This window comes from Alosa alosa, chromosome 15 (genome assembly GCF_017589495.1).
Source record: "Alosa alosa isolate M-15738 ecotype Scorff River chromosome 15, AALO_Geno_1.1, whole genome shotgun sequence".
NCBI lineage: Eukaryota > Metazoa > Chordata > Actinopteri > Clupeiformes > Clupeidae > Alosa > Alosa alosa.
Genome location: NC_063203.1, coordinates 8867486 through 8894981, shown reverse-complemented (window position 1 = coordinate 8894981; position 27496 = coordinate 8867486). Strand labels below are relative to the sequence as shown.

The window sequence follows — 27496 nt, the reverse complement described above, 5'->3', positions numbered from 1 at the left end:
TAACACTCTTCCTGGTCTGAAATATTGATTTCTAGGCAAAAACCTATAGGAACCGGATTTTAAATGCTCATTTAAAGGAAATGTGGTCAGACGGATTTAGAGGGTTTTGCACCTGAACTCTTCTAAATCATTCCAGGCAGGTCATATCTCTTGTGTGCCTCCGTCTACAACATATATGCTGACAAGGGAAAATAGTTTTGAGAACAGAGCAGTCCATCCATTTATCCAATGGACGGGAAAAGTGCAACATAGCTTTCAGGACAGAATTGTGTCTTTACGTGCCTGTGTCAGCAGATGGAACCACTGACACAACTTTCACCTCTCACAAGCTACAGACCACACATCACTAGTGACGCTTAAGGATTCCTGTGGAAAATAAATGGTCATGTATTTTTGTGCTTGATATATACAGGTATCCTTGCAAGTGTAAATAAAATTTCACAGGAAAGGGGAAATTTATGATCATCATGCTGGTATTGAATGTCATTCGCCTTATTCACCCGGCAGCCAGAACGAGGCTAAAGGGTACCAGCGGATGGTGGTGGTAATGCACTCCGTTTGCAAACTGCCAAAATAAACTCACTAAAGAAGAACAGGCCAGTGAATCCTTCTTTTTCGGTGAGCTTATTTTTGGCAGTTTGCAAACGGAGTGCATAACTACCACCATCTGCTGGGTTGTGGTGTAATGGCAAGAGTACCCTTTAGCCTCGTTCTGGCCGCCAGGTGAATAAGGCGAATTGAGTCTATAACTGCAGTGCTCTGAGGCAAGCCAAATTTACACAAACTTTTTCATGTATTGCAAACATAATGTGATAGCCCAAGTGAGTTTGGTGTGCACATACTGATGAACAGACCAAACAGTTATGACTGCGCATCCACAGTGAAAAAAAAAAAAAAAACCCAAAACAGCAGAATTTGGACAGCAAAAACATCTTGGCTGATACATACTCGTGGAATAGGGAAAATCTATGCTCATGCCATTATCCAAATCACTTCTTACATACAACAGTTTCCCTGATACAAAACCAACGCTATTCTGAATTTAGACATGGCTGAATATTGTGTAAAATTCCTTTCACTGGATCCATAAGCATACATTTATTAAATGAGGCTCGGAAATCAAAGGCCTGGTAAGGTTTTCCTCTTCAGTCACTCAATCCGCATCTGTGCTGCAATCAAGACTCGGCTTAGGGGAACCGGAGTTGACCGTGTTCCATTCAGCGTGAAGGTGTAAGCGCTCTTCCCCACTCTGCTAACTCAACTAGCTAAACACAGAAAGTCGTGCTATCGCACTGGCAGCGGGAAGGCAGCCGGCTGGCATCACTCAAGGCACTGTGTTTCATGAAACAACTTGAAGGGTGCGTTTCTTCAAATGGACGAGCAACTGCATCGACGGGTGCCTACTTGCTGAGGTTGGACTGTCTGGAGAGGGTGGGCAAAGAGGACGGGCGACTGGAAACGGTTGGCGAGTAGTTGCATTTGTTTTTTGATGAGAATGTTTGTGTTTTGCAAGTGACATCAATCGGTTTAAATAAACCCACTGCTGTGGCGTCCCCACTGGCAGTCTGTGTAAGCACTGGGGGACGGTAGGATTGATCATGGCGCCCCTTGCGGTCTCTTCTGGGGTAGGGCCACTGGATTGGGGCAGGATTAGGGGGATTGGGGTGGGTGGATGATGGCCTTTCATTGTTCTAAAGAGTCCCCAACAGAACGGTGCCATGGGAGTAGAGGGATCTAGGGGGGCACGTTAGATTTTGTTGGCATACAGCGTGTCCTCTTCACTCTCACTGTCGTCCTGGAACTCGTGGCTCAGCAATGACTTCTTGGAGCCCATGGAGGTGAGGTGGATCTCGTCGTCATATTCGTCACGGTGCTGCCGTAACCGGTGGAAACCGTCCTTCTGTCGGTTGGACTTGGCCGAGCAGACGCACCAGATGATGCAGGCCGTGACAATAAGAGCCGTCATGGAGGCAGCTGGAAGACACACAAAGAAGTCAGGTAACGAACAGCCACGAACATCCGACAGCAACCAACATCTGAAATTGCACTGATTGGCAATAAGCAGCCAGAGATGCTAAGCCGATTGACATGAGGTTCAACATTTAATACTCTTAACATGAGAAAGGACAAACCACAGAGGCAAATAATCCCTGTTTACCTGCAGTTGCCACCACAAACTCCCTCGGCAGACCAAATATGTGGTTATCCATGTCAAACTCAATGATGATGAAGCTGGCAGCGTTAAATGAGGACACTAACACCTGAAACAGAGAACACAAACTTATGTAGAAAGCAATATATTATTCTACATTACTAATATACATTAAAGCACTTTCTATATTATCCACAATCTAGTCTTCATTTGGAATGAGGGATTTTGGAAGTGATTTCAGTTGTTGTTAATATAGTCATGCTTTTTGCTTACCTCTTGCCGTTGTTGCTGGTAACCCTCAGCGACTGCCTCGATTCTGTGAGAGCCTGGGGCTAGGAGGGCATGGAAGTAGCCCCCCTCGCCGGTGAACACCCGCACACCGCCATTCAACACAATCATGGCACCCATGATGGGCTTCCCACTTTTGTCTCTGACCACCCCACGCACACCTTTGTGCACCTGAGAGAAGACGACAAGTTTCAGATAACACTCAGTGGCACACTATGAAAGCCAAAATATGAGAGGACCTCTGAATGATTTGAACACTACTTTGAACATAGTAGTTAATCTGGCTCCCAAATACAAAATGATATGGTTGATAATCTGAATATGGTGTGATAAACATGGCATGGTATGGTATGTTGAAGAATTATACAGTAGCTAGGACTGGTCAAGCAATTTATTGGACAAGCGGTATTCTAGGAGTGGGGACATCCTGGCACAACCTCACTCTGTCTTCATAAAAGCAGTGACATTCTAGTCGTTAAAGGATATTCCCACCACTGTTCATAGTGCCATAGCCACAAGGACCGCAGGCCAAGTGCCATAGGTGATATCTTTTACCAACCATACTTTCACTCGTCATATTGCATGGTGTACTGATATGACCATTAAGACTGTAACAAAGTTCAACAGCAGGGCTGATTTACAGGAGAATACATCGGTAGTCTGACAATCAGGGTAAGCACCTTATTTCGCAAAGCCTAAACATGAAACCTTCGTGAAATATAATAATCTATACATTTTTGTTTAATCTGCATCCATTGAAGGATAGAAACATTCAGAATTCTGTGCTTTTTTTCCAACATCACCATAGCCAAATTGAAACATATGTTGTGTGGTCCAGTTTTCTGGCCACAGAAAAATGTGGCTAATATATGATGTTGTGGTGTAGTTTTGAAATGAAATGTCAATTTGAGCTTAAAGGTAATTTTGCACTTCTTTTCCCAATTGTCTAACATAGTTATCCAACATAACCACATATTTTGAGGTAAAGTACACAGACATGTATGCGGACAGTGTCAAGCGCCTACCCAGATCATGAAACTACCCACATCTGGGCTGTACTATGTGATTACAACAGAAGAAAAATAACAAAAGGGGAGAAACTGAGGGGGTAGAGAGGAGGGGGGGTAAAAGGTAGGAGAGAGGGATGCTAACCTCCACCAGCATGCTGACAAGTGACTTCCTGTTCTGGGCCCAGAGCGTGGCCAGCTGTTCGGCAGGGGGGAAGAGGCAGCAGTCAGTGTAGACCGTGATCTCAGGGCAGTGGCCGAAGTCCACGCTGAAGTCCTGCAGCGCACAAACACAAAGGCCTCACTCATCCACTCACCTCACACAATGCCCTAGTGCCAGCCTGCCTGGACAGCAGTGATGGATGGGGATGTGGTCATGAGAGCGAGAGGCGGTGGCACATACCTTCATGCTGCCCATGTGGCTGTGTCTCTCTGCGGCCCGTAGAACACCACTGTTCCCTACTGCAGACACATGGAAACAACTGATATCAGTAGGATGCAGCATATGGCATGTGGTAATGCAGCATGTAGTCATATTTAGCAGGACTGAGGTTCTTTTGTAAAATGCCAAAATGTCTGAAAAAAAAAAAATGAAAACAAAAACATACTCTGGCTTTCACCACGACATCCGGCGTTACCAATGTGCATTGTGGGGTGGTTCTCAGCGTACACTGATGCCAAATACTTCAGTGTGTCTTCATTTTCAACTGAAGCAAAAAGACAAATTCTGTAAATCTACTTGCATGCACATAAACCATGGATTCACATACTAAGTCATTAAAGGATAATTCCAGTGTGATTTTGACCTAAAGTGTGTTGAAACATGAGTGTGAATGTATGTCTCATAGCTCACCTCGGCTTGTCCCCTGTACTCAGAAATCTGGCGCTAGTTAGCCAATGCTACCAACACAGTGTTTTGTTGTGGTGCCTCGGGGCATCGGCCTAGCCATGCAAATAAATCACTGTTTTACACCATTTACGAGGCTCAAAGTAGCTCCATACTTCATTGGTAGACTTCGAGGGCCTTGACTTTTAAAACGAGACATAGAGAACTTTGAAAAAGCACTGGTAGTTTATTTACAAGACGATTTATACAGACAGTACCTTAAGGAATTTTACCGTTCGACGCCATCTTGAATTTAGTCACCAAAAGTCGGCGGCGAATCTGAGAAACGAACAGGTATGATAAGGGATCAGATTCCAAAAATAATTCAGTGGAAATGCATGGATTCAGTTGCTTCCGTAGCAGCAACTGGAATCCATGCATTTTCACAGAATTATTTTTGGAATGCCCGAGGCGCCACAACGAAACACTGTGTTGGTAGCATTGACTAACTAGCGCCAGATTTCTGAGTGCAGGGGACAAGCTGAGGTGAGCTATGAGACATATGTTCACACTCGGTATCATGTTTCAACACACTTTAGGTCAATATCTCACCGGAATTCTCCTTTAAGATATATTAAGGCACACAAAATGTTGCATGCAAAACAATGTAGTGTAGGGACTGCAGCAGTGTAGTGTTGCATGGGCTCTCTCTAACCTGGTTGCACAGGTTTATCATAGGGGTATGTAGTCAGGAGCGATCCTCCATCCAGGGCCACTGAGAGAGAGTAGCCCCTCTCCAGAATGAGGTCCATCACAGCACGCGTCTCTGGCTGGGCCTCTACAACACGCTGGGATGCATTTCCTTTCAGGGCAAAGATACATTTAGCATTAGCAGGACAGAGCTACACTGTATGGTCACCATTCAATTTCTATTTCTAGAAACATCTTGGCGAGAGTCAGTCTTTTCTAGTCTTGCAGGTGTGTCTTGCTAGCATGATTAGCAACTCAAGTTTAAAAAAAATGTTTTCCCCTTTGTAAAACTGGACATTGATCCAAAACATCACTTTGAGACTGACCGAAGAAGTCGGTGTCCAGGTCTTTGCCGTGGGCGTTTGTCATGCCTACGGTGGAGGAGCACTCGGGCCTGGCCTGCTCACGTCCGTCAGGATTGATGGAGGGCAGGATGACTATTCTAGTCTCATTGATGAGCTGCAGGGGAGGAAGAACAGGAAGTAATACAATGCTACAGAGATGCTACAGCAAGAAGCTTCCTGTGTGTGTGTGTGTGTCACCTTCCCCACAGTATCACAGAAGTGTAATGATATTTTGAGCCTTCTCAACTTGCGGCTTAAAGTAATGATTTACTTTTACGTAGCGAGCTTGCCCCCAAGGCTAACGCTACGCTATTTCATTGTAAATGCACACTCAGGTCTTACTCAAAACTACTCTGATTAACGTCGATTTGGTTTCCAACAAAAGGTTATGCTCAGTATCATCCAAAAATAGACCCTAGGTTGTTCCTAGACCGGAGTTGTCCTTTAATATTTTAATCCTTATGCAGTAAAACACACAGATGGAGTGGAGTGGACTCGCTCACCCTGGTGATGGCTGGGTTCTTGCCATAGTTGATGCACAGGTAAGCTGCAAACTCTAGCAGCAACTCTGTGCCCACTGGAGCGTTACCATGGATACCCGCCACAAAGCGGATTTTGGGCTCAGATGGTTCTGGCACATCAGGGTTGTTGGAGATCTCCAGAGCCCAGATGGTTCTGACCTCCCAACTTTGTCCCAGACTAAAATCAGAGAGCAGAGAGAGCCAATGCATTTACCACAGGAAAACTAGTCACAATATACTGTACATGACGTCAGGTCTAAGCACTGTTAGTGCAGAGTATTTTCACACTGATGACATCCTGAACAAAAAGGGGTGGCTTCTCATGCATGGATCAAGACTAGTACTAGACTAAAAGCTTTTTCTCACCGTAGAGCACCATGGAAGTTCTCTTTTGTTCCAGGATTAGGCTTAATCCATGTATGGGAACACTGGCCCAAAAACAGCAAAAGCCAAGATGGCAACATAGAGCTACTTAACGTCTCAAATGCAAATACTAAAGGACTTGTTTATACAGGATGTTGCTTCTTTCCTGTGTCAACAACATATGTAATGTGGACATTTCTAACAGATGGGCTGACCTGTTAAATACACCACGTCATTCTCCACAGCCTGGTGACAAACAATATACAACAGCAGGGCACTTGAGCAGCACTTGACTAACCATTCTTTCGTAACCCGGACAAACAACATGTGATAAGGACACATGCAGCCTTAAGGCTCATTATGTGCTGTGACTCAGCCGGTGACAGAGCCGTAAACAGAGAGAGACTATGGTGAAATCAGTTCCACACAAAGCTGAGGCACAGCTGCTAACATAAGGAGTCCAACGACCTTTGAGAAAAGTACACTTTTAGTTATCTGAATAAAAGCCTGAAGCATTACTCTTACATAAAGATGAAGTCTTTTCCAGTCTGCTTTTGGTTGAAACTAAATCTAAAGAAACATTTTGAACATCAGCATGACTCATCAGCAACAAACGTGCGTGAACAAACGTGTCAGCAGACAAGAAGTGAACAGAAAGGCATCTACATGCCTGAAAGGGAATGCAAATTTTGGCTCTCCCTCAGACACTAAACAATGTCTGTTAATGCCTGAGCTTGCTGCACAGGATTGCTTCTGCAACAATGGACCACAAGTATGCTAACACTAACTACCCAGACTACTGTGATGCTCACATGTCCCTCATCTCATACCTGCGGAGCGACACTATCTTAGGAAAGTTGAGGTGGAGGCCACGCAGAAACTCAGACAGCTCCTTGTAGTTGCGATAGCGGAACTGGCTCTCAGTGGCTGTGGTCTTAATGAGTTGGTCCAGGCCCGAGCCGATAGACAGCTCCTTGATGAAGCTCTGGAACTCCACCTCGTTGGGGTCCTGCGCGGTCTCGGCGCCACCATTCATCGCTTGGCCCGTCCCTTCTTCCTGCAGCCGTGGCAGGCGGAAGTTCACCTCCTTCACCCCCCTCTCAGGAACAGTAACCATCACCCTCACTGGGGAGTACCTGCATGTGGAGTGGGATATACTGTGATTGACTGTGACAAAAACACTGCACCATAGTCTAGATTTAACACTAAACACTGATCCTAGTCATCTGTGAGTAGGCAATCCATAACCACAGACTAGAAACCAGAGCATGTTGCCTGAAACACTGCAATATTGCCAGAGTATCTATATATTATATATCTATATTATTGTGGAAAGGCTATATGGTGATGGGGAAACATGACAACATATTTATTTGACTATATCATTAAATTTAAGTGCTTGTACTGTTGAACAGTTGAACAGAAGAAAAAGCTGTGAGTGAACAAAACCTGTGTTTGAAGAACTTCATCAAACACAAACACGTGTTCACAGGATGTGGGAACAACACCTGAGACAAAACAAACAGTGTGTAACAGGAACTGAGGCAGCTTTAGCTGACACAGCAAAGCGTTCCACTCCGCCTCCACACACTCCTGCAAATCAGCCTCTCCATAAAGCCTCCATTCATTCATCATCAACAAGGAAACCAGCACCCTGTCTCCCTCTCTTCTGCTTGGGTATTCCCTCACCCTTGTGCAGTGGCAGTGATGTTGTAAACTCCAGGAACCAGTAGTCTCCAGTAGTCCCCGGTTTTGTAGGTTCTCACGGGGTGGTCAATGTCCTCCACGGTGATGGTGGCATTTGGGATTCCTGTGCCGTCCTTGAGGTCAAAAACCATCCCCTTCACTCCTTTGTGGACCTAAAGGTCAGAGAGAGAAAGAAGAAAGAGAGAGGAAAAGAACTTGAGTGGTGGTGGTAGAGAGAGAGAGAGAGAGAGAGAGAGAGAGAGAGAGAGAGAGAGAGAGAGAGAGAGAGAGAGAGAGAGAGAGAGAGAAGGAACTCGACTGGTGGTGGTCAAAGGAGGGTGAGCCCCAGGCGTGTGTGTGTGTAGAGCTGCAGACCTGATGCATGTACTGCAACAGGGCCCGGCGGTTCTGCTCCCAGTAGCCTCGCAGCTCGCTGGCCCGGGGGTACTTGACACAACCCAGCTCGATGGTCACCTCAAAGCAGTTAGTGTTCATGTAGTTCCAGTCCTGCATGCCTCCTAGAGAGAGCCAGACAGTAATGCTGTGGTCTAGTAGGGTGCTTTCTCTGTACAGAAGACTGTGTGCAATCCTTGAAATGCTTGTATGTTCACTTTAGCTTATGCTTGCATGTCAACATTAATCAATCAAGTGTACACTTCTAATGAATGCTTTAATAAACACAGATTGTGTTAAGAATGCATGTGGTCTTTAGTTGAGTCTAGTGCTCACCTGGGACATTGTACCACTCTGCTCCGTTGGTGATGCCGTCTTTGAAGTACTCCTCCGGATAAAGCTTCTCACAAGGGTGCCCTTTGTGCATGAGAGGGTTCTCCTACATGAACAAGCGCACACGCAGCAACACACACATGATTGAACACACAGACAGAATATAATTATACAGTGCAACTGTCTGGTAACCAATCAGCGTTTGTCAACCAGAGGGAAGAATGGTGAACTAACCTGGGAGTAGGCCCGCGACACCATTTTAAAAACCTCATCGTCCGGTGACTTGCTGTATTCAGTGCGTCCCTCTGGGTCGTCATCGTATGGATAGTTCACCACCAGGGACCCTACATGAATAAAGTCCAGGTTTACTACACCGCACTGAGGACCCTCTATTGCTAACTACAACAACAAACAGGCCTCTGGATTTCAGTGGGGCATGTGGCTCCATGGGTCACTTACCTCCGTGAAGGTTGGCAGACAGTACAAACGGGAAACTCCTCAACCAGTTCATCACCGCAATGGTCTCCGGCTGCCTGGGGTCTGTAACGGTGGTGTACTGGTCTGGAAAGTTCCGGTTCAGGTCATAGTTGTGGCTGTTGTTCCGCCCTAAGTACCCACGAACGTCTCCTGCAATGGATTTTTTAGGGAGGAAAAATATCTATGACTTATGTTCCTCTTAACAATACACATCAAATCATACCTAATCCTTGTCCTGTTAATAACTCTAAATACAAATGAAATCAATAAAAACAGGGAGAAATCTGTTTGCTCCATACAGCATGGTTAAATATAAAAACATATTTACAACAGCCAGGCTACCATCGGGTGCACAACTGAATCGTTCCATTTGGGTAGCATATACTGCAACAATTTGCTTCCACAAAAATCAATGTAGCTGGCTTCACCCAACCAGATGCAAGAGTGGGCACATTTGAAAAAAATAGGCCAGTCTTCCAAAAAATATATTTTCGCTCCGCAAACAGAATGCTTCAGTTGCGCGCCTGGTGTAGCCGGGCAGTAAGGTTGCTATGGAGACCCTCACCTTCCCTTCCCCGCTCATAGCCGTCAGGGTTCATGGAAGGCATGATATGGATGCGGGTGGAGTTAACAAGCTGTGTGACCTCGGGGTCAACGCCATAGTTACGGCACAGGTACTCGATGAGGTTGAGCAACAGCTCACGGCCCACCACTTCATTGCCGTGCATGTTGCCGATGTACTTGAACTCAGGTTCACCTGTCAAGGAGAGAGGTATGTGAGCAGTGCACCTGTGCAGCATTCTATGCCATGATTTAGAACAGAAGCTTCTCTATCGGAGATGCCATCAAAGAAAACATTTGTGAACAACCGCCATCATTACATGACAAAGAAGCAGGAGATCATTTTGTACAATTCCTCTGTCTACAGTTAACATGGTGGTCGGCTGCTGAGTGACACTGTCAGGAAATGCAGTGTGTTTGGGAAGTACCTGGCTCATGGTCGCCAGGGTTGTCTGTGATCTCCATGACGTGGAGCTCACGGTTCTCCACCGACTTGCCGATGGAGTAGAGGCGCGTGATGGAGGGGTACTCGGTGTTGTACTTGCGCAGGAACAGCGTCATGTCGTCGTAGTGGTGGTGCCTGAAGTCCAGGGGCTGGAGCGGCTCACGCTGGACCGAGGAACCGGCGCCAGACGGGGGGCTTGTCTCACCTGTGGCATCCGAGCCCGAGGTCTCGGCACTGGTGGCGTCACTGCCAGTGGGGGAGGAAGGGGCAGGCGTGGTGGTGGTGGTGGTGGCGGTGGCATGAGCATCAGTCATAGGTACAGAGGTCACGGCACTTGCAGTGTCATCCGACAGGGGCGCCAGCGTGAAGTTGAGCTCTGTGGCCTTATCCTTCACCACCCGTACATTGGTGACGGTCATGGGCGTATATCTAGAATGTGCACATTACTCTGGATAAGTATTGCATCTCTGTGCTTAGTAGTACAGCAAAAACATTCACTATCACTATCAAGTAGATATATACTCCAAACATGTATAGCTAAAATGTATATATAAATAACATGTATAGCTAAAATTCACACAGGTTGAATATAATAATAAACACAAATGTTCCTGTATCTAAATATAAACAAACTTTATGCACTTTATTTAACCAAGAAAGTTGAGAGGGAGAAGTATTATAAGAGACAGAACTGCCCCCAGCACCATACACAACAAAAACAGCATGACCAATCATATGATGGTATTACTCCGATGCCAGAGCTGCTTCAAAAGGCCTGAGGGAGGAGGGAGGCATTACACAGAGTCTGTGGAAGTAGAACCCACCCAGCAGCAATGGCAGTGATGTTGTAGTCGCCCGGCAGCAGCAGACGGTAATAGTCTCCAAAGCGCCCTGTAGTTATGTTGTGATTGATGCCCACCACGAGAATCTGGACGTCTGGCAGCGCCGCCCCATTCCTGGCCTCCTTCACGTAGCCTCTCACTCCGATGTGGGCCTACAGCAGAGAAACACAGACACAACCATAAAACAAAACCTTGTAAAGTTAAACAATTGAAGACTGCATATATTCCACTTGATAGCATTATCATAATTTGGTCTAGGAGGACCAGATTATGTGTTTCTGGAGCTGGGGGACTCACCTGCTCCATGTAGGCCAGCAGAGCCTGGCGATTGTTCTCCCATTCACGGGGCAGCTGGGAGGCAAGGGGGTACTTGCAGCAGCTTAACTCCATCGTGACCTCTAGGCAGTTTCCATGGACATAGTTGAAGTCCTGCATGCCCCCTTTGAAGAAATAAAAATGATGTTTTAAACATTATGATCAGTTTATTATGATATGACATTATGACAAATCTTGTCAAGAGCTCTCAATGATACTGATGCAATTCAGTGCTGGTGAGATCATGGCAGACTTGTGAATGTCTTGACCATGAGCGCAAGAAAGGGGATAAGACCCTGGTTAAATATTTTACAACTCTGAGGGGCGCTGAGGTGCAAGCGGATAACGCACCCCATGATGAGGCACATTTACATCCGACCGAATCATAGTCATTTCCCGATCCCACCCCATCTGTCTCCTACTCACTTCCTGTCACTCTTCACTGTCTGGTCAGAATAAAGGCAAAAAGTGAAAGGTGAAGAGTGTGGGTGAGAGTGGGTGGGGGGCTGTTTGCAGCGGCTTGGTGCCACTGGAGCAAACTGACCAGCTGTGTGTTCTCCTGTAAAAAGCCCAGTGGACCGTTGTCACCGAGGCCCACATGACTGGGGGGATGGAACCTCGTAAAAAAAGGGGGACAGAAACCAGACACTTCTGAAAGAGAAGCCACCCTGTTTTTTTGGAAAGTAATCCAGGTCCTAAAGTAGCACAGATACAAACACACGCAAGATTAATGTCCCATAAAGAGTGGGTCAAGTCAGTTCAGCTCATGTCGTCAGTTCACCAAAGGTGAGAACAACAGTTAGCCTTCCAAACTGGGACTTGGAAGGAGCTGATTAACAGATTACGTAAGCCACACCGCAAAGACCAAGCACGGAGACCAACAGGAAGTTTTGTACTTACTCACAAACCCGTTAACCTCTGACTTGTCTAATCTGAAAACTGCTGGGCAATTTCACAACCGTTGACAACCACACAGGGGAATTACTTTCAGGAACTTGATCACTTTTCTTCACACTTAACACACAGGTCATCACAAGCACTTTGGCGACCAGTGATGGCAGTGAAGGGGGAATAGGATGCATGCTGCGCACGGGGCCATGAGCCGTGAGCGGTAATCACTTGAGGGGGGGCGGGGCAAATAAAAACGCGATCACGATTAAGGCTTGGGCTAATCCCACCGGGTCTATGCATACACTCACCCTTCCCTTGCACAAAAGCGACAGGAAACAGCAACAGCAGCATCAGAGGGCAGAGAGCAGCACACCACACAAAGAAAGTAAGAACTAAAGAAAGAAAGAAAGAAAAAAAAAAAAAGAACGAAAGGAAGAACGTATAAAAGGAAGATACAAACAGTCAGGAGGAGGATCACGGCTCTTATTTGCAGTTGCTAAGTGGCTTGGTGAACTGTATCCACTTAGCATCTTGCTGTTGTGGTTATGTAGTTCCTTTCCAGAGAACTATTGAGCAATGGTGGTGATTTTGCATTTAAATCATCTTGAAAACCACATGACGCACTATCCAACAAAGGTACGTTCACATAATTTATTTTAACATTGGCTCCATAAGATGCAACAGAGGAGTTGTCTGTGAGAGATGACCAAGTCAAACTTAAACAAAGGCCTAGACAGAATGAGCTCACCACCTTCCCCCTCCAGCTGAGTTTCAAGTTTACATGAGGGTGCGTGGCAAAATGCTATCTCCTAAATCAACAACAGATGCAACACACTGGATGTTGATTCATCATCAGCAGATAAACATGCCTCCGCCTCAGGTCTCATGCTGGGATGGGGAGCGGACAGAATAATAGAGTTTAGTCGGCCGATGCCAGGCTGCCCCCCCACCCCCAATACATCCCTAGCCACACCCCTCCACACACAGGCCCAGAGCCATGAGCAAACAGAGTCAACAGAGACAAAGCCGACCCCACCCGAACATATCCGCAACCACGGTCAGCCTCCGCCTCAGTGCCAGCAGCCCTGCACAACAATACACCCTGGAGGTCTGAAGCCCAAGACACACAGGCACACACACACACACACACACACACACGACAATTGGTGCCTGGGTAATCACATGAGAGCACTCCCCGGTGCTCTGTCTGAACTGTGTACATGCCAGACATAAATCACAATTCACCCAACATGCACTACACCTGCACAGTAGAGCTAATCATGTGTCATCACTGATGTATGACATGTATGCTTCTAAAATATCCATCAAACTTCTCAATAGAATACTGCAAATGTGTCACCACACCAAAACCAGTAGATGTGAAGAAATTAATCACAATTCACTCAACATTCACGACACCTGTAGAGTGGCTAAGCATTTGTAATTGTCAGGCCATAAATATGATGTGGTGCATCATGTACGCTGGAAACAGTCCTATGCTATGTTTGTTTATTGGGGGAAATTATCTGGATGTTTCAATACACAGCAGGCTTCTGCTATGCAAGTCATTCCATGTACTTGGCCCTGCATGGATATGATTATACCTATGCAGTGTGAGTTTGTGTGTGTGTGTGTGTGTGTGTGTGTGTGTGTGCAAACACTACTCTGCAAAGCAAACTACTAGGCACATTCAAAAGCTGAGTAAAGAGTGCCATGCCATCTCCCCATTTAAATCAGCCGTCATGTGGCCTTACACTGAACAGTCTGATAAGTGGCCACAGGGGAAATCTCACATCTCCCATGCAAAGCTTTCCCTTATCAATCACATGAGTTGTAGAGTGTCCTTTCATTTAAGACTGAGGTGTGGTTGTGATCAGCCATTTGCATTGGGATAAACACAATTCAACATGGGCAGAATTATGTCAATAGACATCAAAGCCTGTAATCCACATCCGTATTTAATGTAATAATTATTTTAAAAGGATGTGACGGCAGTTTGAGCATTAACCTTTGCACAAAAGCATCTGACAAATACCATAACCTACTAACCTAGTTTGTAGTCTGTTAACAAGGCTATGTCAATTTCAGACCCACCATACTTGAGATCCTGTGCACACCCTTGTGTGATTCATTAAAACAAGTTTGACTCTGCAGCCATCTCTCTCCTCTCCTTTAAATCTCTATTGGGTTCAAAAATGAGCAGTGGCCCACTGACCCGAAGCAAGTTGATTGCCCCATCACTGGCCTGGTGTGGGCAACTGTCATTTTTTCCACCAATCACCATTACAAACATGAAGTACTGGGGAATTTTTGTTTTTGTTGGGACACTGATTAGAGCGCCTCACTGGTACTTTCAAGGAGTAAAACCACCTTGTCTACAAGCAATTCCTTGTTTTCCTTGTACAACCACAATTACATTGCATTTCAGAGAAACGGACCCAGTCTCATGATTTGTTTCAATTCATAGATGGCTGTAGGCCGGCTTAACATTGCATGCACGGCTGGGTATTAATCTGCCTCCGCTGGTTAAAAACATCTACTGCCGTCTTCACCTTTGTTGTGCACCTTTGCTCTGCAGTCAGAAAAATCAACACGATATTTGTAAAATAAAATCTTTTGAACAGTGTGTGCAAGTGGCACATCTATCAACAACAAAGAATAAAAGGAAGATTAATATCCCCTCACAATGGCGAGGGCCTCTTGAGAGCCCGGAATATGACTCATTATAATGGCGTATAGTCTGGCATCGGGCAGTCTTCAAAGGCTCTCTTTCCGATACATTGACTGCAAGGTCCCAAATTTAGCCTCGGTTTGTAACAAGTCTGCCACCTCTAACTGCAACATCAGTCTTCATTTAACACTGCCTACAGCACATTGGACAATGGATGTAAACAGGGCCGACACACACCATTGTTTGGGGACAGTGATGCTTGAGCGCCTGTGCACAACTGTTGCCAAAAACAGGGTGGGTGACAACATGAACCTTTCCAAATAACTAATTTGGCTAAAGGGCTAGGAGCATTAACACAAAACAAAAGGAGAATCTCAAGCAGGATGTGATTTACAAGAGGCCCTGTTTTCACAGCAAACGAAAGCCTTTGTCATTGTGTCATTTGCTATCTGATTTACTCTAATCTGTGAATCAGTAGCAACATATGGACACTTGCTTAACGTGAGGCTGAATTCCTGCCCAACCACCTCGCTTCACAATCTCTTATGCACACTCATGCACGCGCACACACACGGTGCCGAGATCAGATTGTGAGCTGATGGAAAGCAGAGTTTCCGGTTTCATGACACGACACAGCATGGTGGAAAACCTCAGGGTACACACTCTAGATCAGGTTCCTGTCTGGCATGGATGCTTCTCCATCTGACCAGGGAAGAGCGGTGAAACACAAGGAAGACAGAGAGTAAGTTTGTTGAAGAAAAACAGATAGAACCTGAAACCGGAACTGCTTCTGAACAATACGAGATGGATAAGCGAGCTTGTCTTGGATGTCGAGATGGATAAGTGAGCTTGCCTCGGATGCCTGGGTTGGTGTTTTACCGTATGGTCTTAAAGTATGGTCTTACAGCGGAGGTCCAGGGTGACATGATGACCTTTTACATGTACCATAGTAGTAGAGAAAACAATATTGATACTGCTTCACACAACCCCAAGTTGCTGAGCATCATACATAGGCTTCAATACATATGGTTAAATCAGGTTACACATATTTTATGTGTAAAAGTCTACCTTCAAAATAATCTCTGGTTCTTAGGTTTAATGAATGAGGCCTGCAGCAAACTTGACACCGTCAATTATCAAGGAATGTATGGCAAAATCCTTTGAGAAAAAGCTGAAATACAAACCCAATGCAGGCTTTGTCACTATAGTAACTGAGAGCTAGTATAGAAGCTTACTCTTTAGTCACACTGTGAGATGGAGAGATCCATTGAACACCTTTCTTACCAGATATATCATACCACGCAGCACCGTTCGTGATGCCGTCTTTGAAGCGCTCGGTGGGGTCGTCCGGACAGTTGGGTTCGCCTTTGTCCATGGCAGGGTTGTTGGTCGCATAGACCCGAGCCAGGTGCCTGAAGAGAGCGTCGTCTGATGACCGACTATAGTGCCCCTTATTCGGATGGGAGGCGGAGTCATCAAATGGGTAGCTGGCCACTACTGTGCCACCATGGAGATTCCCAGAAAGGACAAACCTATGAATGAGATGCACAATTATTATGTCAAGATGTAGCCTACTGACATGAGGATGTCAATGTCTTAGGCCAAAATATTGAGCATCACAGGATGGTTATATGTACATACATATAAACATATTAGTCACAGCCAACTTGAATTGTTAGGCCTACTTGATAGTCTTTGACGTGTAGCAAGGCAAATTAATAGATAGAATTAATAAAAGTATTTGTGCACTGAAGGTCCACACATGTACAAAGATGTTGAGAATTTCAACACCCTTTTGAGAGCAAGACCCAAAAGAAATAAACAAACAAGACATCTCTATCCTTGTTTATCCGCTATAGTATAGGCCTACCTCCTGATGTCTGATCTCATGATTAGCCTAATACAGTTTATAGGACACATAAACTAGGCCTATGCTTTCATATTAGAGGTTTGTCTATTCAGACTCAGCAGAAACTATTTTGATGAACTGAACTCTTTGTGATAGCCCCTAGGCTACATGTCATGTAATGCAATGTTAAATATGAGTGAAAAACACTTACGTGATTAAACTACTACTTAAATTACCAACACTAGACCTACTCTTTGGTGCAATGCCACCTTTAAATAACTAAAAGAGAGAAATGGCTACATAGTACATTACTTGTTATCTAAGATCCATTTTATCACAGCGTTGACTTCTGGTATTTCATCTTTCTGGACATGTATGTCATCGAACTGGTCTGGAAAACTTCTGTTGAGGTCATGATTGTGGGCATTCTCACGACCACCGGCGTCACCGGCGCAGTCTCCCTCCACAGACTTCTCAAAGCCATCTGGATTCATACTTGGCATAATGTAAATATCCGTGCTGTTGATCAACTCAGTCACCCGCGGATCAGAGCCATATTGGTCAAGTAAATATTCCACCAGATACACTAAAACCTGTCTAGAAATAGTTTCATCTCCGTGCATGTTTCCCACGTATTTGACTTTAGGTTTCCCGGGGAGATCGGCATTAGGATCCTTTGTGATTCGCATGACCCAAAGCTCTCGCTTCATCACAGACTGGCCAATGCTGGATAGATTGGCAAGATGAGGATATTTCATCGCCAGAGATTTTAGCCGTCGGGTAAGATCATCATAGTTGTAATATCTGCTGTATGATTCCCCCTCATCTGGCGTACTGCCTTTCAGAACCCTCGGCGTAGCAACAGCAGTGACGGGGTTGAGCGAGGTGATGGAAACAACAAGAAAGAGAGCATAAAGTGAAATGCATAGTCCCGTATGAAAACGTAGCTGCGCTTCTTTTAATCGCGCCATGTCCCTCCTTGAGAATCTTCTTCCTTAACCATCCAACTTTCTAGAAATGTGAAAATTGATACGCCTAAAATAGAAACGTCGCTACCTTCTCTTTGCCTAACGCCTTCCTTCTATTTTCGACTTATAACTTCCTGTTAACCTTTCCATGGGAGGAGTTTGATCCACTGACCAATAACAATCTGCTACTCGGTTCGCCTTACATATGAGTGGTTTGATAAGATGTCACTATTCTGAGGGCGGTGCTTGCTATTTAAGGTCGTTATGGTCGTGACGTGTGAACTGTTTTACCTGATAGATGTGAACAATCAAGTGAGCATGCAAGATGGTGTTCTCACAGCCACGGCTCATAATTTAGCAGATTATGCCTAGGCTATGCCTTAAAACAAAGTTAGCTTTCATAATGGGCAAATCTACTCCAAATAATCTCCAATGCAAAAAAGTATATTGCTTATCAGTGTGAAGACAGGCTCACACAATCAAAACAAATCATAAGACCATACAAATAGGCTAAGGGTAGCCTAAAGTAAGTTTCAGGATTTTGAATGACCATACTTTATCTCAACCAGTGTATCTATAGCCTAGGCTACATATTATAACATTTTAAATTAGCCACAATTTTGATGGTAGGCCTAATCATCCTGTGACAGCCAGGCCTTAGAGACTGTAATTTTACTGTCTACAGTCATGATACTCATGGTTGCTATTTGCAAAGCCTTGTGTGTATGAGTAGGTTTACTCCATTTTGTCCCCCTCTCCTGCAGATGTGCTAAATTCGCAGACATAGGCTACAGTTGGACATTCATCAGGGATTCCAGTGGGTTTCTTCACTCTAACCCCCCAACCCCCATACACACACCCCACCCCTACACACACACGCCTCCCACCACACACATACAGCCTACTGACAATTCAGTTTATAAACTTATCACTACTCATGTCTCTTCACTCATGGCTGCAATATCTGTTCTGTCCTGCAAGAGGCAGTGTGTAAATGGTTAACACACGTGTGCCTGCCAGCAATGTGGCAATTTGGTGGTGTTTGATACAGCAGCATCTGCCAAGTCTTTCAAAATACTGAAATGGACTGTGTGCATATAACAAGGGAAGTTGTGTGTTTTGACCAGCATTATCACTTCTCAGAAACTCAATATGCACATTTATGCAAACATGCACACTCTTACAAATGCACTGACACACACACACACACACACACACACACACACACACACACACACACACACACACACACACACACACACACACACACACACACACGTGCGCGCATACACAGACACGTACACAGTGGAGTGGTTTACATGCTCATACTGTTTATTGATCACTTTTGCACATCTTGCACAGTGACGGCGTTAAGGAGCAAAGACTGAGTTGCATCACAAGCCCGACACAGATCATTTCTGCTGGGCTGCTTTTCTCTTGCATGGTGGAAATAAAAGTGCTGTAAACTCAAGTTGGATAGCACCAGGTCGTCAGCCTGTGATCTTTGAGTTCTAACAAGCTGGGATTGGAATGCTAGGGTGTAAGAGGCAGAAAAAGCACAGGGGGAGAGGAGGAGGAGCAGGAGGAGGAGAGAAGATGAAGACGGCTATCCCTCTCACTGCTGGATCCTGCGCAGAGACTGGATCTGGAAAGTCTGAGCGTGGGAGCCCCACTCTCTGTAGTGTTTGTACTCGCCGCCATGGCGATCACACTCCATGATGTACTGGTAACCACGGTATCCAGGGTACTGGTAGCAGACCCAGCTGAGGAAGGGGAAAATGAGCAGAATGAATGAGCCAGTAGCAAGGTCATATGAATAACACGCCTGACACAACTATATATTGTATGTTGTCTATATATTGTCAGGCCTGGTAGTTAAATCATTGATCTGAACCTAATTCCTTGTCAGTACTGCTTGGCCAAATACACCTGATTTGAAGGCCAGAATGAACAAGCCTTCAGTCACAATCATGAATGCACATTCAGTGGAAATTCTCATTTGGTATTTTAATGCAAATTTCCCTTAAAAAAATATATTAGTAGGTAAAGATATGTGACCCACTTTCAGTGTTTTTTTTTTTTTACAAATATTTTTCTGAGGACACAGAACAGAAGATGCATAGGTCTACTTACGCTCCACCCTGGATCTGCATGGATCCGATCTCATTATTGGGCCAGCCCATTGCCTGAAGAGAGGGGTAGTCATCGTTCATCTCCCACTGGCGGCCGATGAAGTTCTCTCCTTCAAAGACAACGATCTTGGACTCCTTGTGGTTCTGCTCAGGTGATAGAGAGACAAGAGATGCTTTGGCAGATAGTTCTGTTTCAGACAAGAAACCTCTCTGTGGTAGGCTACACAGAATTAGCTGGGCTTGTTGTTGTATATAAAAAAAACTCATTAAAAACAGAAGCTCCTTGGTTCATCTTGGCTCTTTTTTCCCTTTAGTATCAAATCGTCAAAAGGGGACAAACTCACAGCAGAGCAGATTGGGCGGAAGGACATCAGCCTCTCAATGTGGTAGGCATTGCTTCCACTCCAGGATTCCCAGCGAGGATAGTCACCCCTTTCCAAGACAAACTGTTGCCCACAGAAACTGGAATGCTCATAGCCCGCCCAGCTACAGATACAGACAGATGCAGATATACCAGAATATGTACAAAACACTGAGGAGAATTATTTCAATTATTTTTTTATATTCAACTTGAATGTACAGTAACCTCCTGTGTGAGGTGGCTTTTTCAAGCAACAGATACACAAGTAGGACATTATGTGTCCTGTTCTAACAGATGTTTCTTCCTCACCATATCTTACACTGTGGTCTACTCTCTTTTGACTAAATGTACTTCTACAGTCAATTGCTAATTAGGGTATAAAACAGTTTATGTGTTTAATTGTTGCAGTATGCTGTATTCAACCAATGTACTTTTACACTCTTAAAATGAATGTGTTGTCCCATTCTGGACACAGCAATGTGTTAAAAAACAACGCAAGTTGTGTTGTTTTCAATGCAAGTTGTGTTATTTTCAAGACATATTGTGTAACAAATAAAAAAAGGAAACAGCACAAACTGTGTTGTCCCTATCTGGCCACAGAGATGTGTTAAAAACAACGCAAGTTGTGTTGTTTTCAACACATTGGTTTTAAGAGTGTACAGTCCATTACGAATTAGGGTATAAAACAGTGTATGTGTTTAATTATTGCAGTATGCTAACCGTAATGTTTCTGGCTGGGAATAGTGTGCTTGTGCAAAAGTAGTATAGAGAAACCTTCTGACTCACGCTCCACACTCCACCTTCAGAGAGCGGATGTTGTCATAGCCACACTCCATAATGTTCTGGCAGGACGCGGTGAACTCCATGCGCTTTCCTTGGAAGTTCTCCTGGTCATATACTGTGATCTGAACACATGGGCACACATACATTAGGTGCATATGGAGTGATCATGTGTGACAGAGCATACAAACATGCAAAGAAAACTCAACACTTGTTGACGTCAGGGTAGTTGTATGTGATGGCATGCAGACTGATGCAAGCAAAATGCAAGGAAATCCTCTTGCCAAGGTCATGTTGTTAGTGTGCGTGGTTCCTGTTTTGTCTGTGTCGATAAATGCACAAATGCTGACTCACCTTCCATGGTCCCATTGGCATGGGATTAGTTTGAGCCATGCTGTCCGATTTCTCAGTGTTGATTGACCTGCACATCAGACACATCAATATACGTACACATACAGACATGCAAAAACACGAGATACATGAATATAGAAATATGCATAAACTGTGCACGTGTTTATATGTATGCTACTTCAAAAAGCACAAACCATCACATCACACATCACAAAAATGCTACAATTGCAATTGCAACTATGAACAAACTAAACTGCTCACTCAAATCAGATCTTTAAGTGCATGCCAAATTTGATTTAATTTAGATATAATTTGATATACAAATGTTATTTTCAAAGTATGTCATTGTAAGCAAAAGGTATATAGATACATGAGCTGTGGACATCAGTCCAAAACTAAGACAGAGCTATTGTCTGTGAGGATGGAGTGAGATGTTTAGAGTGAGAGTTGTGTTTTGTTGAGGAGGAGGAGGAGGAGCAAAAGAAGCCTCCCGTGTATTGTTTATCACGCTTCGGTCCCCAAAGATTTCTATGCGTCAGCAAAATGCTAAATGGAAAATGTCAGCAATGGCTAAAAACAACTGAGGTGGAGGGCTTACCTGACCTACCCAAAAATAGCTGTGTGCATTCGGGGGGCTCCACACAACGGTCTCTTGACCCCCGGGACATGGGTCTATTTATACATGGCCTGGCTGAATGGTGTCCAGCACCACAGGCCCGGCAGGAGTCAGCACATTGCGACCAGCGGCATTGTTTCAGGCTGAGCCGCTGGCTTTAGTCCCCCTGCACAAAGCGAGCAGCCGTGTGGCACTGAGAGTGGAGGGCACGGTGCCCATTGCCAGGGTGGCATAAGTCTGGATCCCATGACGACTGCCACTATACATGCTTGAGTAGGAGGGTAGAAATGGCATGTAATGATGAGAAGAGGAAAAGGATGGTGGTGTGTTGTGTCAGACTTGTTTTCATCACAGCATGGGGCAGATGCAGTTTATGGTTAAAAGCAGCCAGCATATTCAACAGAGAGAGTATCCTACTAAGCGGTTGACCTGTTCTAATGTTTGTCCAAGCTAATAATGGAGCCTCATTCAAATCATGCCAACAAGCTAGCCTTGAGCGAGTAGTCTAAGCACATGCAAGCCCCCTCTCACCAAAACCTTGCAATCACCCTGTGACATCCACCTCAACTGACCCCTCTCTGTCTGTCTCTCTCCCATTCTTACACGTGTGGCCGGCCCGCCCACACACACATGCATGCGCTCATACGCTCATACACACGTACATGCACGCCCGGTCGCCATCCATGCTCGGCCCACTCCTTTTCACGCTATGCAAAGCATCCTATTCATGCCCTGAGACAAGGCCATTGTGAGTCAGGCTGAATGAGGCGATGTGAGGGGTGGGCCCAGAGGGACACCTATTCAAGACTCAGGGCCAGTATGGGCTATGAAATATGCCTACTATGAATACTAATCATTCTTGTTAATGGGTGATAATAAGTCTTTGGGTGCAGCTAACTAACCACACACTGGCAAATTATTATTAATATCCCATACTGTGATACACATATACTTTCCCACCAGTCCACGAGCAGGTGAACATGTCCCTCACCACACTTGCTTACTCCTGACTTAGACAGCAGGGTAAGAAATGAGCAAAATAGCAAAATAATCAGTTCAGAAGCTCAGTTAGCCACAGGGAGCACAATGCCAAAGAAGAGGGCCAAATTGTCATGCTCTGGCGCACTGGACACTGGCCCTTCGGAGCGACTATTAGGCTATGTGATTGAGGCCGGGCAGAGGGAACAAAACCCAGTGGTGCGCTGGCTGGGCGGTGGATACAATACTGGCAGCGCGCAAAACAATAACAGTGATATTTCCTGCACAAAAGAGGGGATGGTGAGGAACCTCCTGAGGTCAGCAAATCGCCCACCCAGCCACAAATTGGGAAGAGAGAGGGACAGAGAAGGGGACAGAGAGAGGGATAGAGAGATGGACAGAAAGAGGGACAAAGAGAGGGATATAGAGGGGGACAGGGAAAGAGATAGAGAGAAAGAGTGGCAGAGAAGTGGGGTGGGGCAGGGACAGAATGGATGGACATAGAAATTAAAGAAGAAAGGGATGGAAGACAGGAAGACAGGGATGAAGAAAAGGGATGGAATGAGAGGAAGAGAAAGAGAGAGAGAGAGAGAGAGTGAGAGAACAAACAGAGCTTTACTGCTGATAGTGATACATGCACAGTGGAGGCCTGGGAACAAAGCAGTGCGCCGAGTCAGCAGTGCTGTGGGGATGAGCCCCACTCACCACCCCCCCTCCCTCCCTTCTCCCCTCCCCTCCCCTCAACAGCACAACCCTCCCATCCAATGGCGCTGGGGGGGGAGCCAGGGCCGCAGGCAAAAGCCTCAGGATATATATGTATATATATAACCCCCGCGCTGGCCTAGGGTGCGCACTTCACTTGGGCCTCGCCCTCCTCTGCCTCCAGTCCTCCTCTTACATTCCAGTCCTCTGTACCTGACTACAGCTTGTTCGGTGAGACTTGTGCTCGGGGGGCTTTTTTCACGCGAGGGAGAGGGCGGGGGAATCGGATCGTGAGGTTGCCAGGGGAGCCAGGGACCGCCAAAAAGGAACGCCTCCCTTGCTAAAATTTGACTGGATATGAAGTTGTCACTGCTCAGGGGGGAAACCTGAGGAGGAATGAAATACCACATTTTAAACTGGGACCAGTGGCGAGAGTTACTGTGGAGAGATACTGTGATGTTTGTGGTCCACAGCAACTTGCAAATAGGACCTGCCATGACTGACAGGCCATCTTGTTATTTGCAGTGGTCGCTGTAAAGCTGTTATGGTGCTATTTTCAGCATGATTTGGACTGATATTTGGCTGATGTTCTGAATTATGTACAGAACTAAACAACAGTCCAGGAGAGGCTAAGAGAGAGTAATTTGTTTTCTGTGTAGGAAGGTGCATAGTGATGGAGAAGCAGTCGATAGCAGTAGCCTACTACCATCCTACTATCATCCTCATTTTTCTGTAGTCATATTGATGTTTGCATTTTAAATATTCGATTGAACTGCAAGATAGGCGTAATTCACTGATATGTTAAGTGATTGTAAATTTTACATGATGGTCACCCTTCACTTACTGTTTGAATTCTAATGGACATTATGTCAGTTTTCAGGCCACACTCTCCCAATGCTGCAAATAAATCGGTCATTCATGGGCTTTCAAATGCAGTTTTCATCACAGTAGAGTCAAAAGGAAACTTCTGGATTTTTCAACCTGGGCCCTATTTCTAGGTCCACGTTTTTAGTACAAAAGACAAAAATGATAATTTGAACCTGAAAAAATCCCAAAAAGAGTCCAGGTTAAATACTTTTGAAGTGATATGAGTAAATGAGAGTTAGCTGTATTACTATTATTTTTCTCTCTGTAACTTTGCTCTCTCTCACGGTTCCCTTCTCTCTATTTGGCTACAGCTTCAGCCATGTCTCACTCCGCTGTCCAGGGAAGCATCGGGAGCCACTCTGCCATGGGGTTCCGCTCCCACAAAGTAGGTCAACTGTGTCCCCACAAACAGGCATATACTGTACAGACATGTACACATACACACATACACACACCTACACACGCACACACACAACCACACCACACTTATAATATTGCACAGCATTGATTATTATTACTCTCATATCTGGATCACTAGTGCACTTTGAATGAAGAAACCGTTGGGCAATGAGAGAACAGGAAACTGTAGAAGAATGCCAGTTGTGACGTTGGTATCTCCATTCACAGATTTACCTCTACGAGTTTGAGAATTTCCAAGGCCGCAGGATGGAGCTGACTAACGAGAACCGTAACCTGTGTGAGAAAGGCTTCGACAGAATCGGCTCCATCAGAGTGGAGTGTGGCCCGTAAGTCTTTACCAGTATCATCCCAGAGAACCGCAGTGAATATTCTATTTTATATAGGACACATTGGATCACTGACCAATGCCAGGATTCCCCCTGGTACCATTCATTACATCAGCTGCACTGAGAGGAATTGGCATTGTAGAGTTATCAAGAGCAATATACTATGTAAAAATGTACTTTTTTTTGTTTTAGTAAGTGACCAGTTAGATTTCTTTATCATTGTATGGGGAAGAGGCTGTATTTTGATGGGGCCTTGTCTCTTGCAGTTGGGTGGGCTATGAGCAGCAGAACCTGACTGGTGAGATGTTCATGCTGGAGAAAGGAGAGTATCCCCGCTGGGACACCTGGTCCAACAGCTACAGGTGTGATCGCCTCATGTCCATCAGACCCGTCCGCATGGTGAGTACAGCGCAATGGCCATCTATCTTGAAGGATGATCAAAATACCATCTGGTAATATTAAACATGAATAATCGCAAGAAAATATATTTTAGATTGACAGTATCTAAACATTATCCAAAAGGGTCGATTTCCTAGTCAGTAACACTGTTACTGATATTCTTCTCATTGCAGGACACTCAGGATCATAAGATCTGCCTGTTTGAGTGCATGAACTTTGAGGGACGCAAAATGGAGGTCTGTGATGAGGACATCCCCAGCCTGTGGTCTTACGGCTTCCAGGATAGAGTTGCCAGCATCCAGGTCCTCGGTGGAACGTAAGCCCTCCCCCCTTGTTTTATTATCATTGTCATAATCAGCATAGTCATGACAAAAGTCATGACAAGCATAGTCATGACAAAAGACCCTTTTTAACCCAGTCAGGTGTTCTGATTGATCTTTGTGCAGGTGGGTTGGATACCAGTACCCTGGTTATCGTGGCTACCAGTACGTGTTTGAGTGTGGACCCTTCAAGCACTGGAATGAGTGGGGCGCACACCACCCCCAGATTCAGTCGATACGCAGAGTGAGGGACATGCAGACACACCGCCGCGGCTGTTTCGAGATGAACCCATAGGAGGGACAGTGGTTGCACGCAACTGGACAGAGGGACAAGGCCCTGTAGGAGGTGACCCCCTCCCCCCCTCAGGAAGACCTCCAGTCTTCTCAAGAGTTCCAATCATCTGGGAGCTGTGTTACTTTTTTTTTTCTAAAAGTGCCCTCTATCACTTTCACCAGTTCTATATTAAAGGGATTTTGGGAATCAGTCATAACACTGCCATAGCAGTATGGTGGTAGTAACTGACAAATACTGGAAGACTTAGAAAATACTGGTAATAGTGATGGAATGAAAATGAAAATGTTCTTTATTGCAACCCTATACTTATATTATTGGACACAGATTTGATATTTCCCACCATATTACAACTCTTTTAACCAAGAACAGTAGATCTTTAGTTTTGTTTATGACTTTGTTCATATTACAGCACCCCCTTTCTTTAAACTTTTATACACCTTTTTTCTCTTTTACATTTCTTAACTATATTCTAATTTGTTTGATTATATCAATTAAGTGAAAGGCTTTTCCATGCATTTATGTCATAAGGGTTTTGGCCCATTTTCGAGCCAATGTAAATCTTCTCAAAGCAGGCCTCACCGCCCTGACAGATCACTGTAGTGAGCACAATAACCCAAAAGAGGGCACTGTTCTGCCGCCCTGTTTTCAGATGTGGCCCAGATTTACCCCAAGGTCACATTTGCCACTTTAGAAACCCCTAAATGAGAAATTACCATGAGAAGTTTGCACACATCGGATGGGCTCCACCAGGTTCGTGTAGAGCTCGCAAACTCGTAATGATCTCATATGTCTGCAGCTGGGGATATCTGTAAATGACACTTTCAGTGGAGGGGTCGCCGGATGGTGGAGTGCGTATTTTCCGTGGACAGACTTTACACTCCCCTGTGACTGACTGATCCTGCGGTCATGTTACACTGTATCTTTCTCAGGGATGCTGGCATCTGGAAAGCAACTTTCCTAAATGATAATAAAGATTTCAAACCTTAAAAATGAAAAGGTCACATACTGTTCCCTCTGTTTACAGTATATTTGTTGTCTACAAGTTGGATGTTTCAATTTCTGTAGATACCCCGCGAAAATATTTCTTTTTTCTCCAAGGTCTTCATCAGTAGCCTATATGGTTTAAAATTATAGAAGTCCTTTCCATTGGTTCTGCCATTATATCTGCAGTTATCCTATTAATGGCAACATTCAATTAACCTCACTATCATGGGAACATAATAGTTCTCAGTCTGAGAAAAAAGTAGCCAGAAATGTCAATTTTGGT

At 45.0% G+C, this 27496-nt stretch overlaps 3 protein-coding genes across 4 annotated transcripts; 1 reads left to right on the top strand and 2 right to left on the bottom strand.

Annotated features, from left to right (window-relative positions):
* Window positions 1-17811, bottom strand: cpda (carboxypeptidase D, a). The gene is made up of 21 exons (XM_048265519.1): window positions 17027-17811; window positions 16150-16397; window positions 11286-11428; window positions 10971-11140; window positions 10130-10575; window positions 9706-9897; window positions 9123-9290; window positions 8898-9007; window positions 8667-8769; window positions 8313-8455; window positions 7941-8110; window positions 7082-7387; window positions 5871-6066; window positions 5350-5482; window positions 4989-5135; window positions 4056-4154; window positions 3851-3909; window positions 3593-3724; window positions 2426-2611; window positions 2159-2261; window positions 1-1974 (listed from the first exon to the last, which is right to left on the bottom strand). The coding sequence occupies exons 1-21, from the start codon at window positions 17683-17685 to the stop codon at window positions 1748-1750; spliced, it is 4140 nt and encodes a 1379-aa protein (XP_048121476.1). The 5' UTR covers window positions 17686-17811; the 3' UTR covers window positions 1-1747.
* Window positions 17812-18999: 1188 nt separating this feature from the next.
* On the bottom strand, window positions 19000-21939 carry cryba1a (crystallin, beta A1a). 2 transcript variants are annotated; one of them, XM_048264826.1, is made up of 6 exons: window positions 21905-21939; window positions 21310-21376; window positions 20962-21080; window positions 20159-20300; window positions 19816-19958; window positions 19000-19445 (listed from the first exon to the last, which is right to left on the bottom strand). In XM_048264826.1, exons 2-6 carry the CDS (start codon window positions 21346-21348, stop codon window positions 19298-19300), a joined length of 591 nt encoding a protein of 196 aa, XP_048120783.1. In that variant the 5' UTR covers window positions 21349-21376; window positions 21905-21939; the 3' UTR covers window positions 19000-19297. The 2 variants fall into 2 exon arrangements, with proteins under 2 accessions (XP_048120783.1, XP_048120781.1); XM_048264824.1 differs by having other exon boundaries at window positions 21914-21937.
* A 1820-nt stretch (window positions 21940-23759) lies between these two features.
* Window positions 23760-27225, top strand: crybb1l3 (crystallin, beta B1, like 3). Its single transcript, XM_048264708.1, has 6 exons — window positions 23760-23833; window positions 24781-24854; window positions 25097-25215; window positions 25482-25614; window positions 25788-25930; window positions 26061-27225. Exons 2-6 carry the CDS (start codon window positions 24789-24791, stop codon window positions 26227-26229), a joined length of 630 nt encoding a protein of 209 aa, XP_048120665.1. The 5' UTR covers window positions 23760-23833; window positions 24781-24788; the 3' UTR covers window positions 26230-27225.
* The last annotated feature ends 271 nt before the right edge of the window (window positions 27226-27496 follow it).

Coding starts and splice junctions, on each gene's coding strand:
- cryba1a (XM_048264824.1), bottom strand. CDS start 21,933: ATGCACACAGCTATTTTTGG. Junction 20,301..20,961: donor CTGAAGGTGGAGTGTGGAGC/GTGAGTCAGAAG, acceptor CTGTATCTGTAG/CTGGGCGGGCTATGAGCATT. Junction 19,959..20,158: donor TCCGCCCAATCTGCTCTGCT/GTGAGTTTGTCC, acceptor TCACCTGAGCAG/AACCACAAGGAGTCCAAGAT.
- cpda (XM_048265519.1), bottom strand. CDS start 17,685: ATGGCGCGATTAAAAGAAGCGCAGCTACGTTTTCATACGGGACTATGC. Junction 8,456..8,666: donor AGAGTGGTACAATGTCCCAG/GTGAGCACTAGA, acceptor GGCTCTCTCTAG/GAGGCATGCAGGACTGGAAC. Junction 5,136..5,349: donor CCTGGACACCGACTTCTTCG/GTCAGTCTCAAA, acceptor TTGCCCTGAAAG/GAAATGCATCCCAGCGTGTT.
- crybb1l3 (XM_048264708.1), top strand. CDS start 24,789: ATGTCTCACTCCGCTGTCCAGGGAAGCATCGGGAGCCACTCTGCCATG. Junction 24,855..25,096: donor TGGGGTTCCGCTCCCACAAA/GTAGGTCAACTG, acceptor CTCCATTCACAG/ATTTACCTCTACGAGTTTGA. Junction 25,615..25,787: donor CCATCAGACCCGTCCGCATG/GTGAGTACAGCG, acceptor TTCTCATTGCAG/GACACTCAGGATCATAAGAT.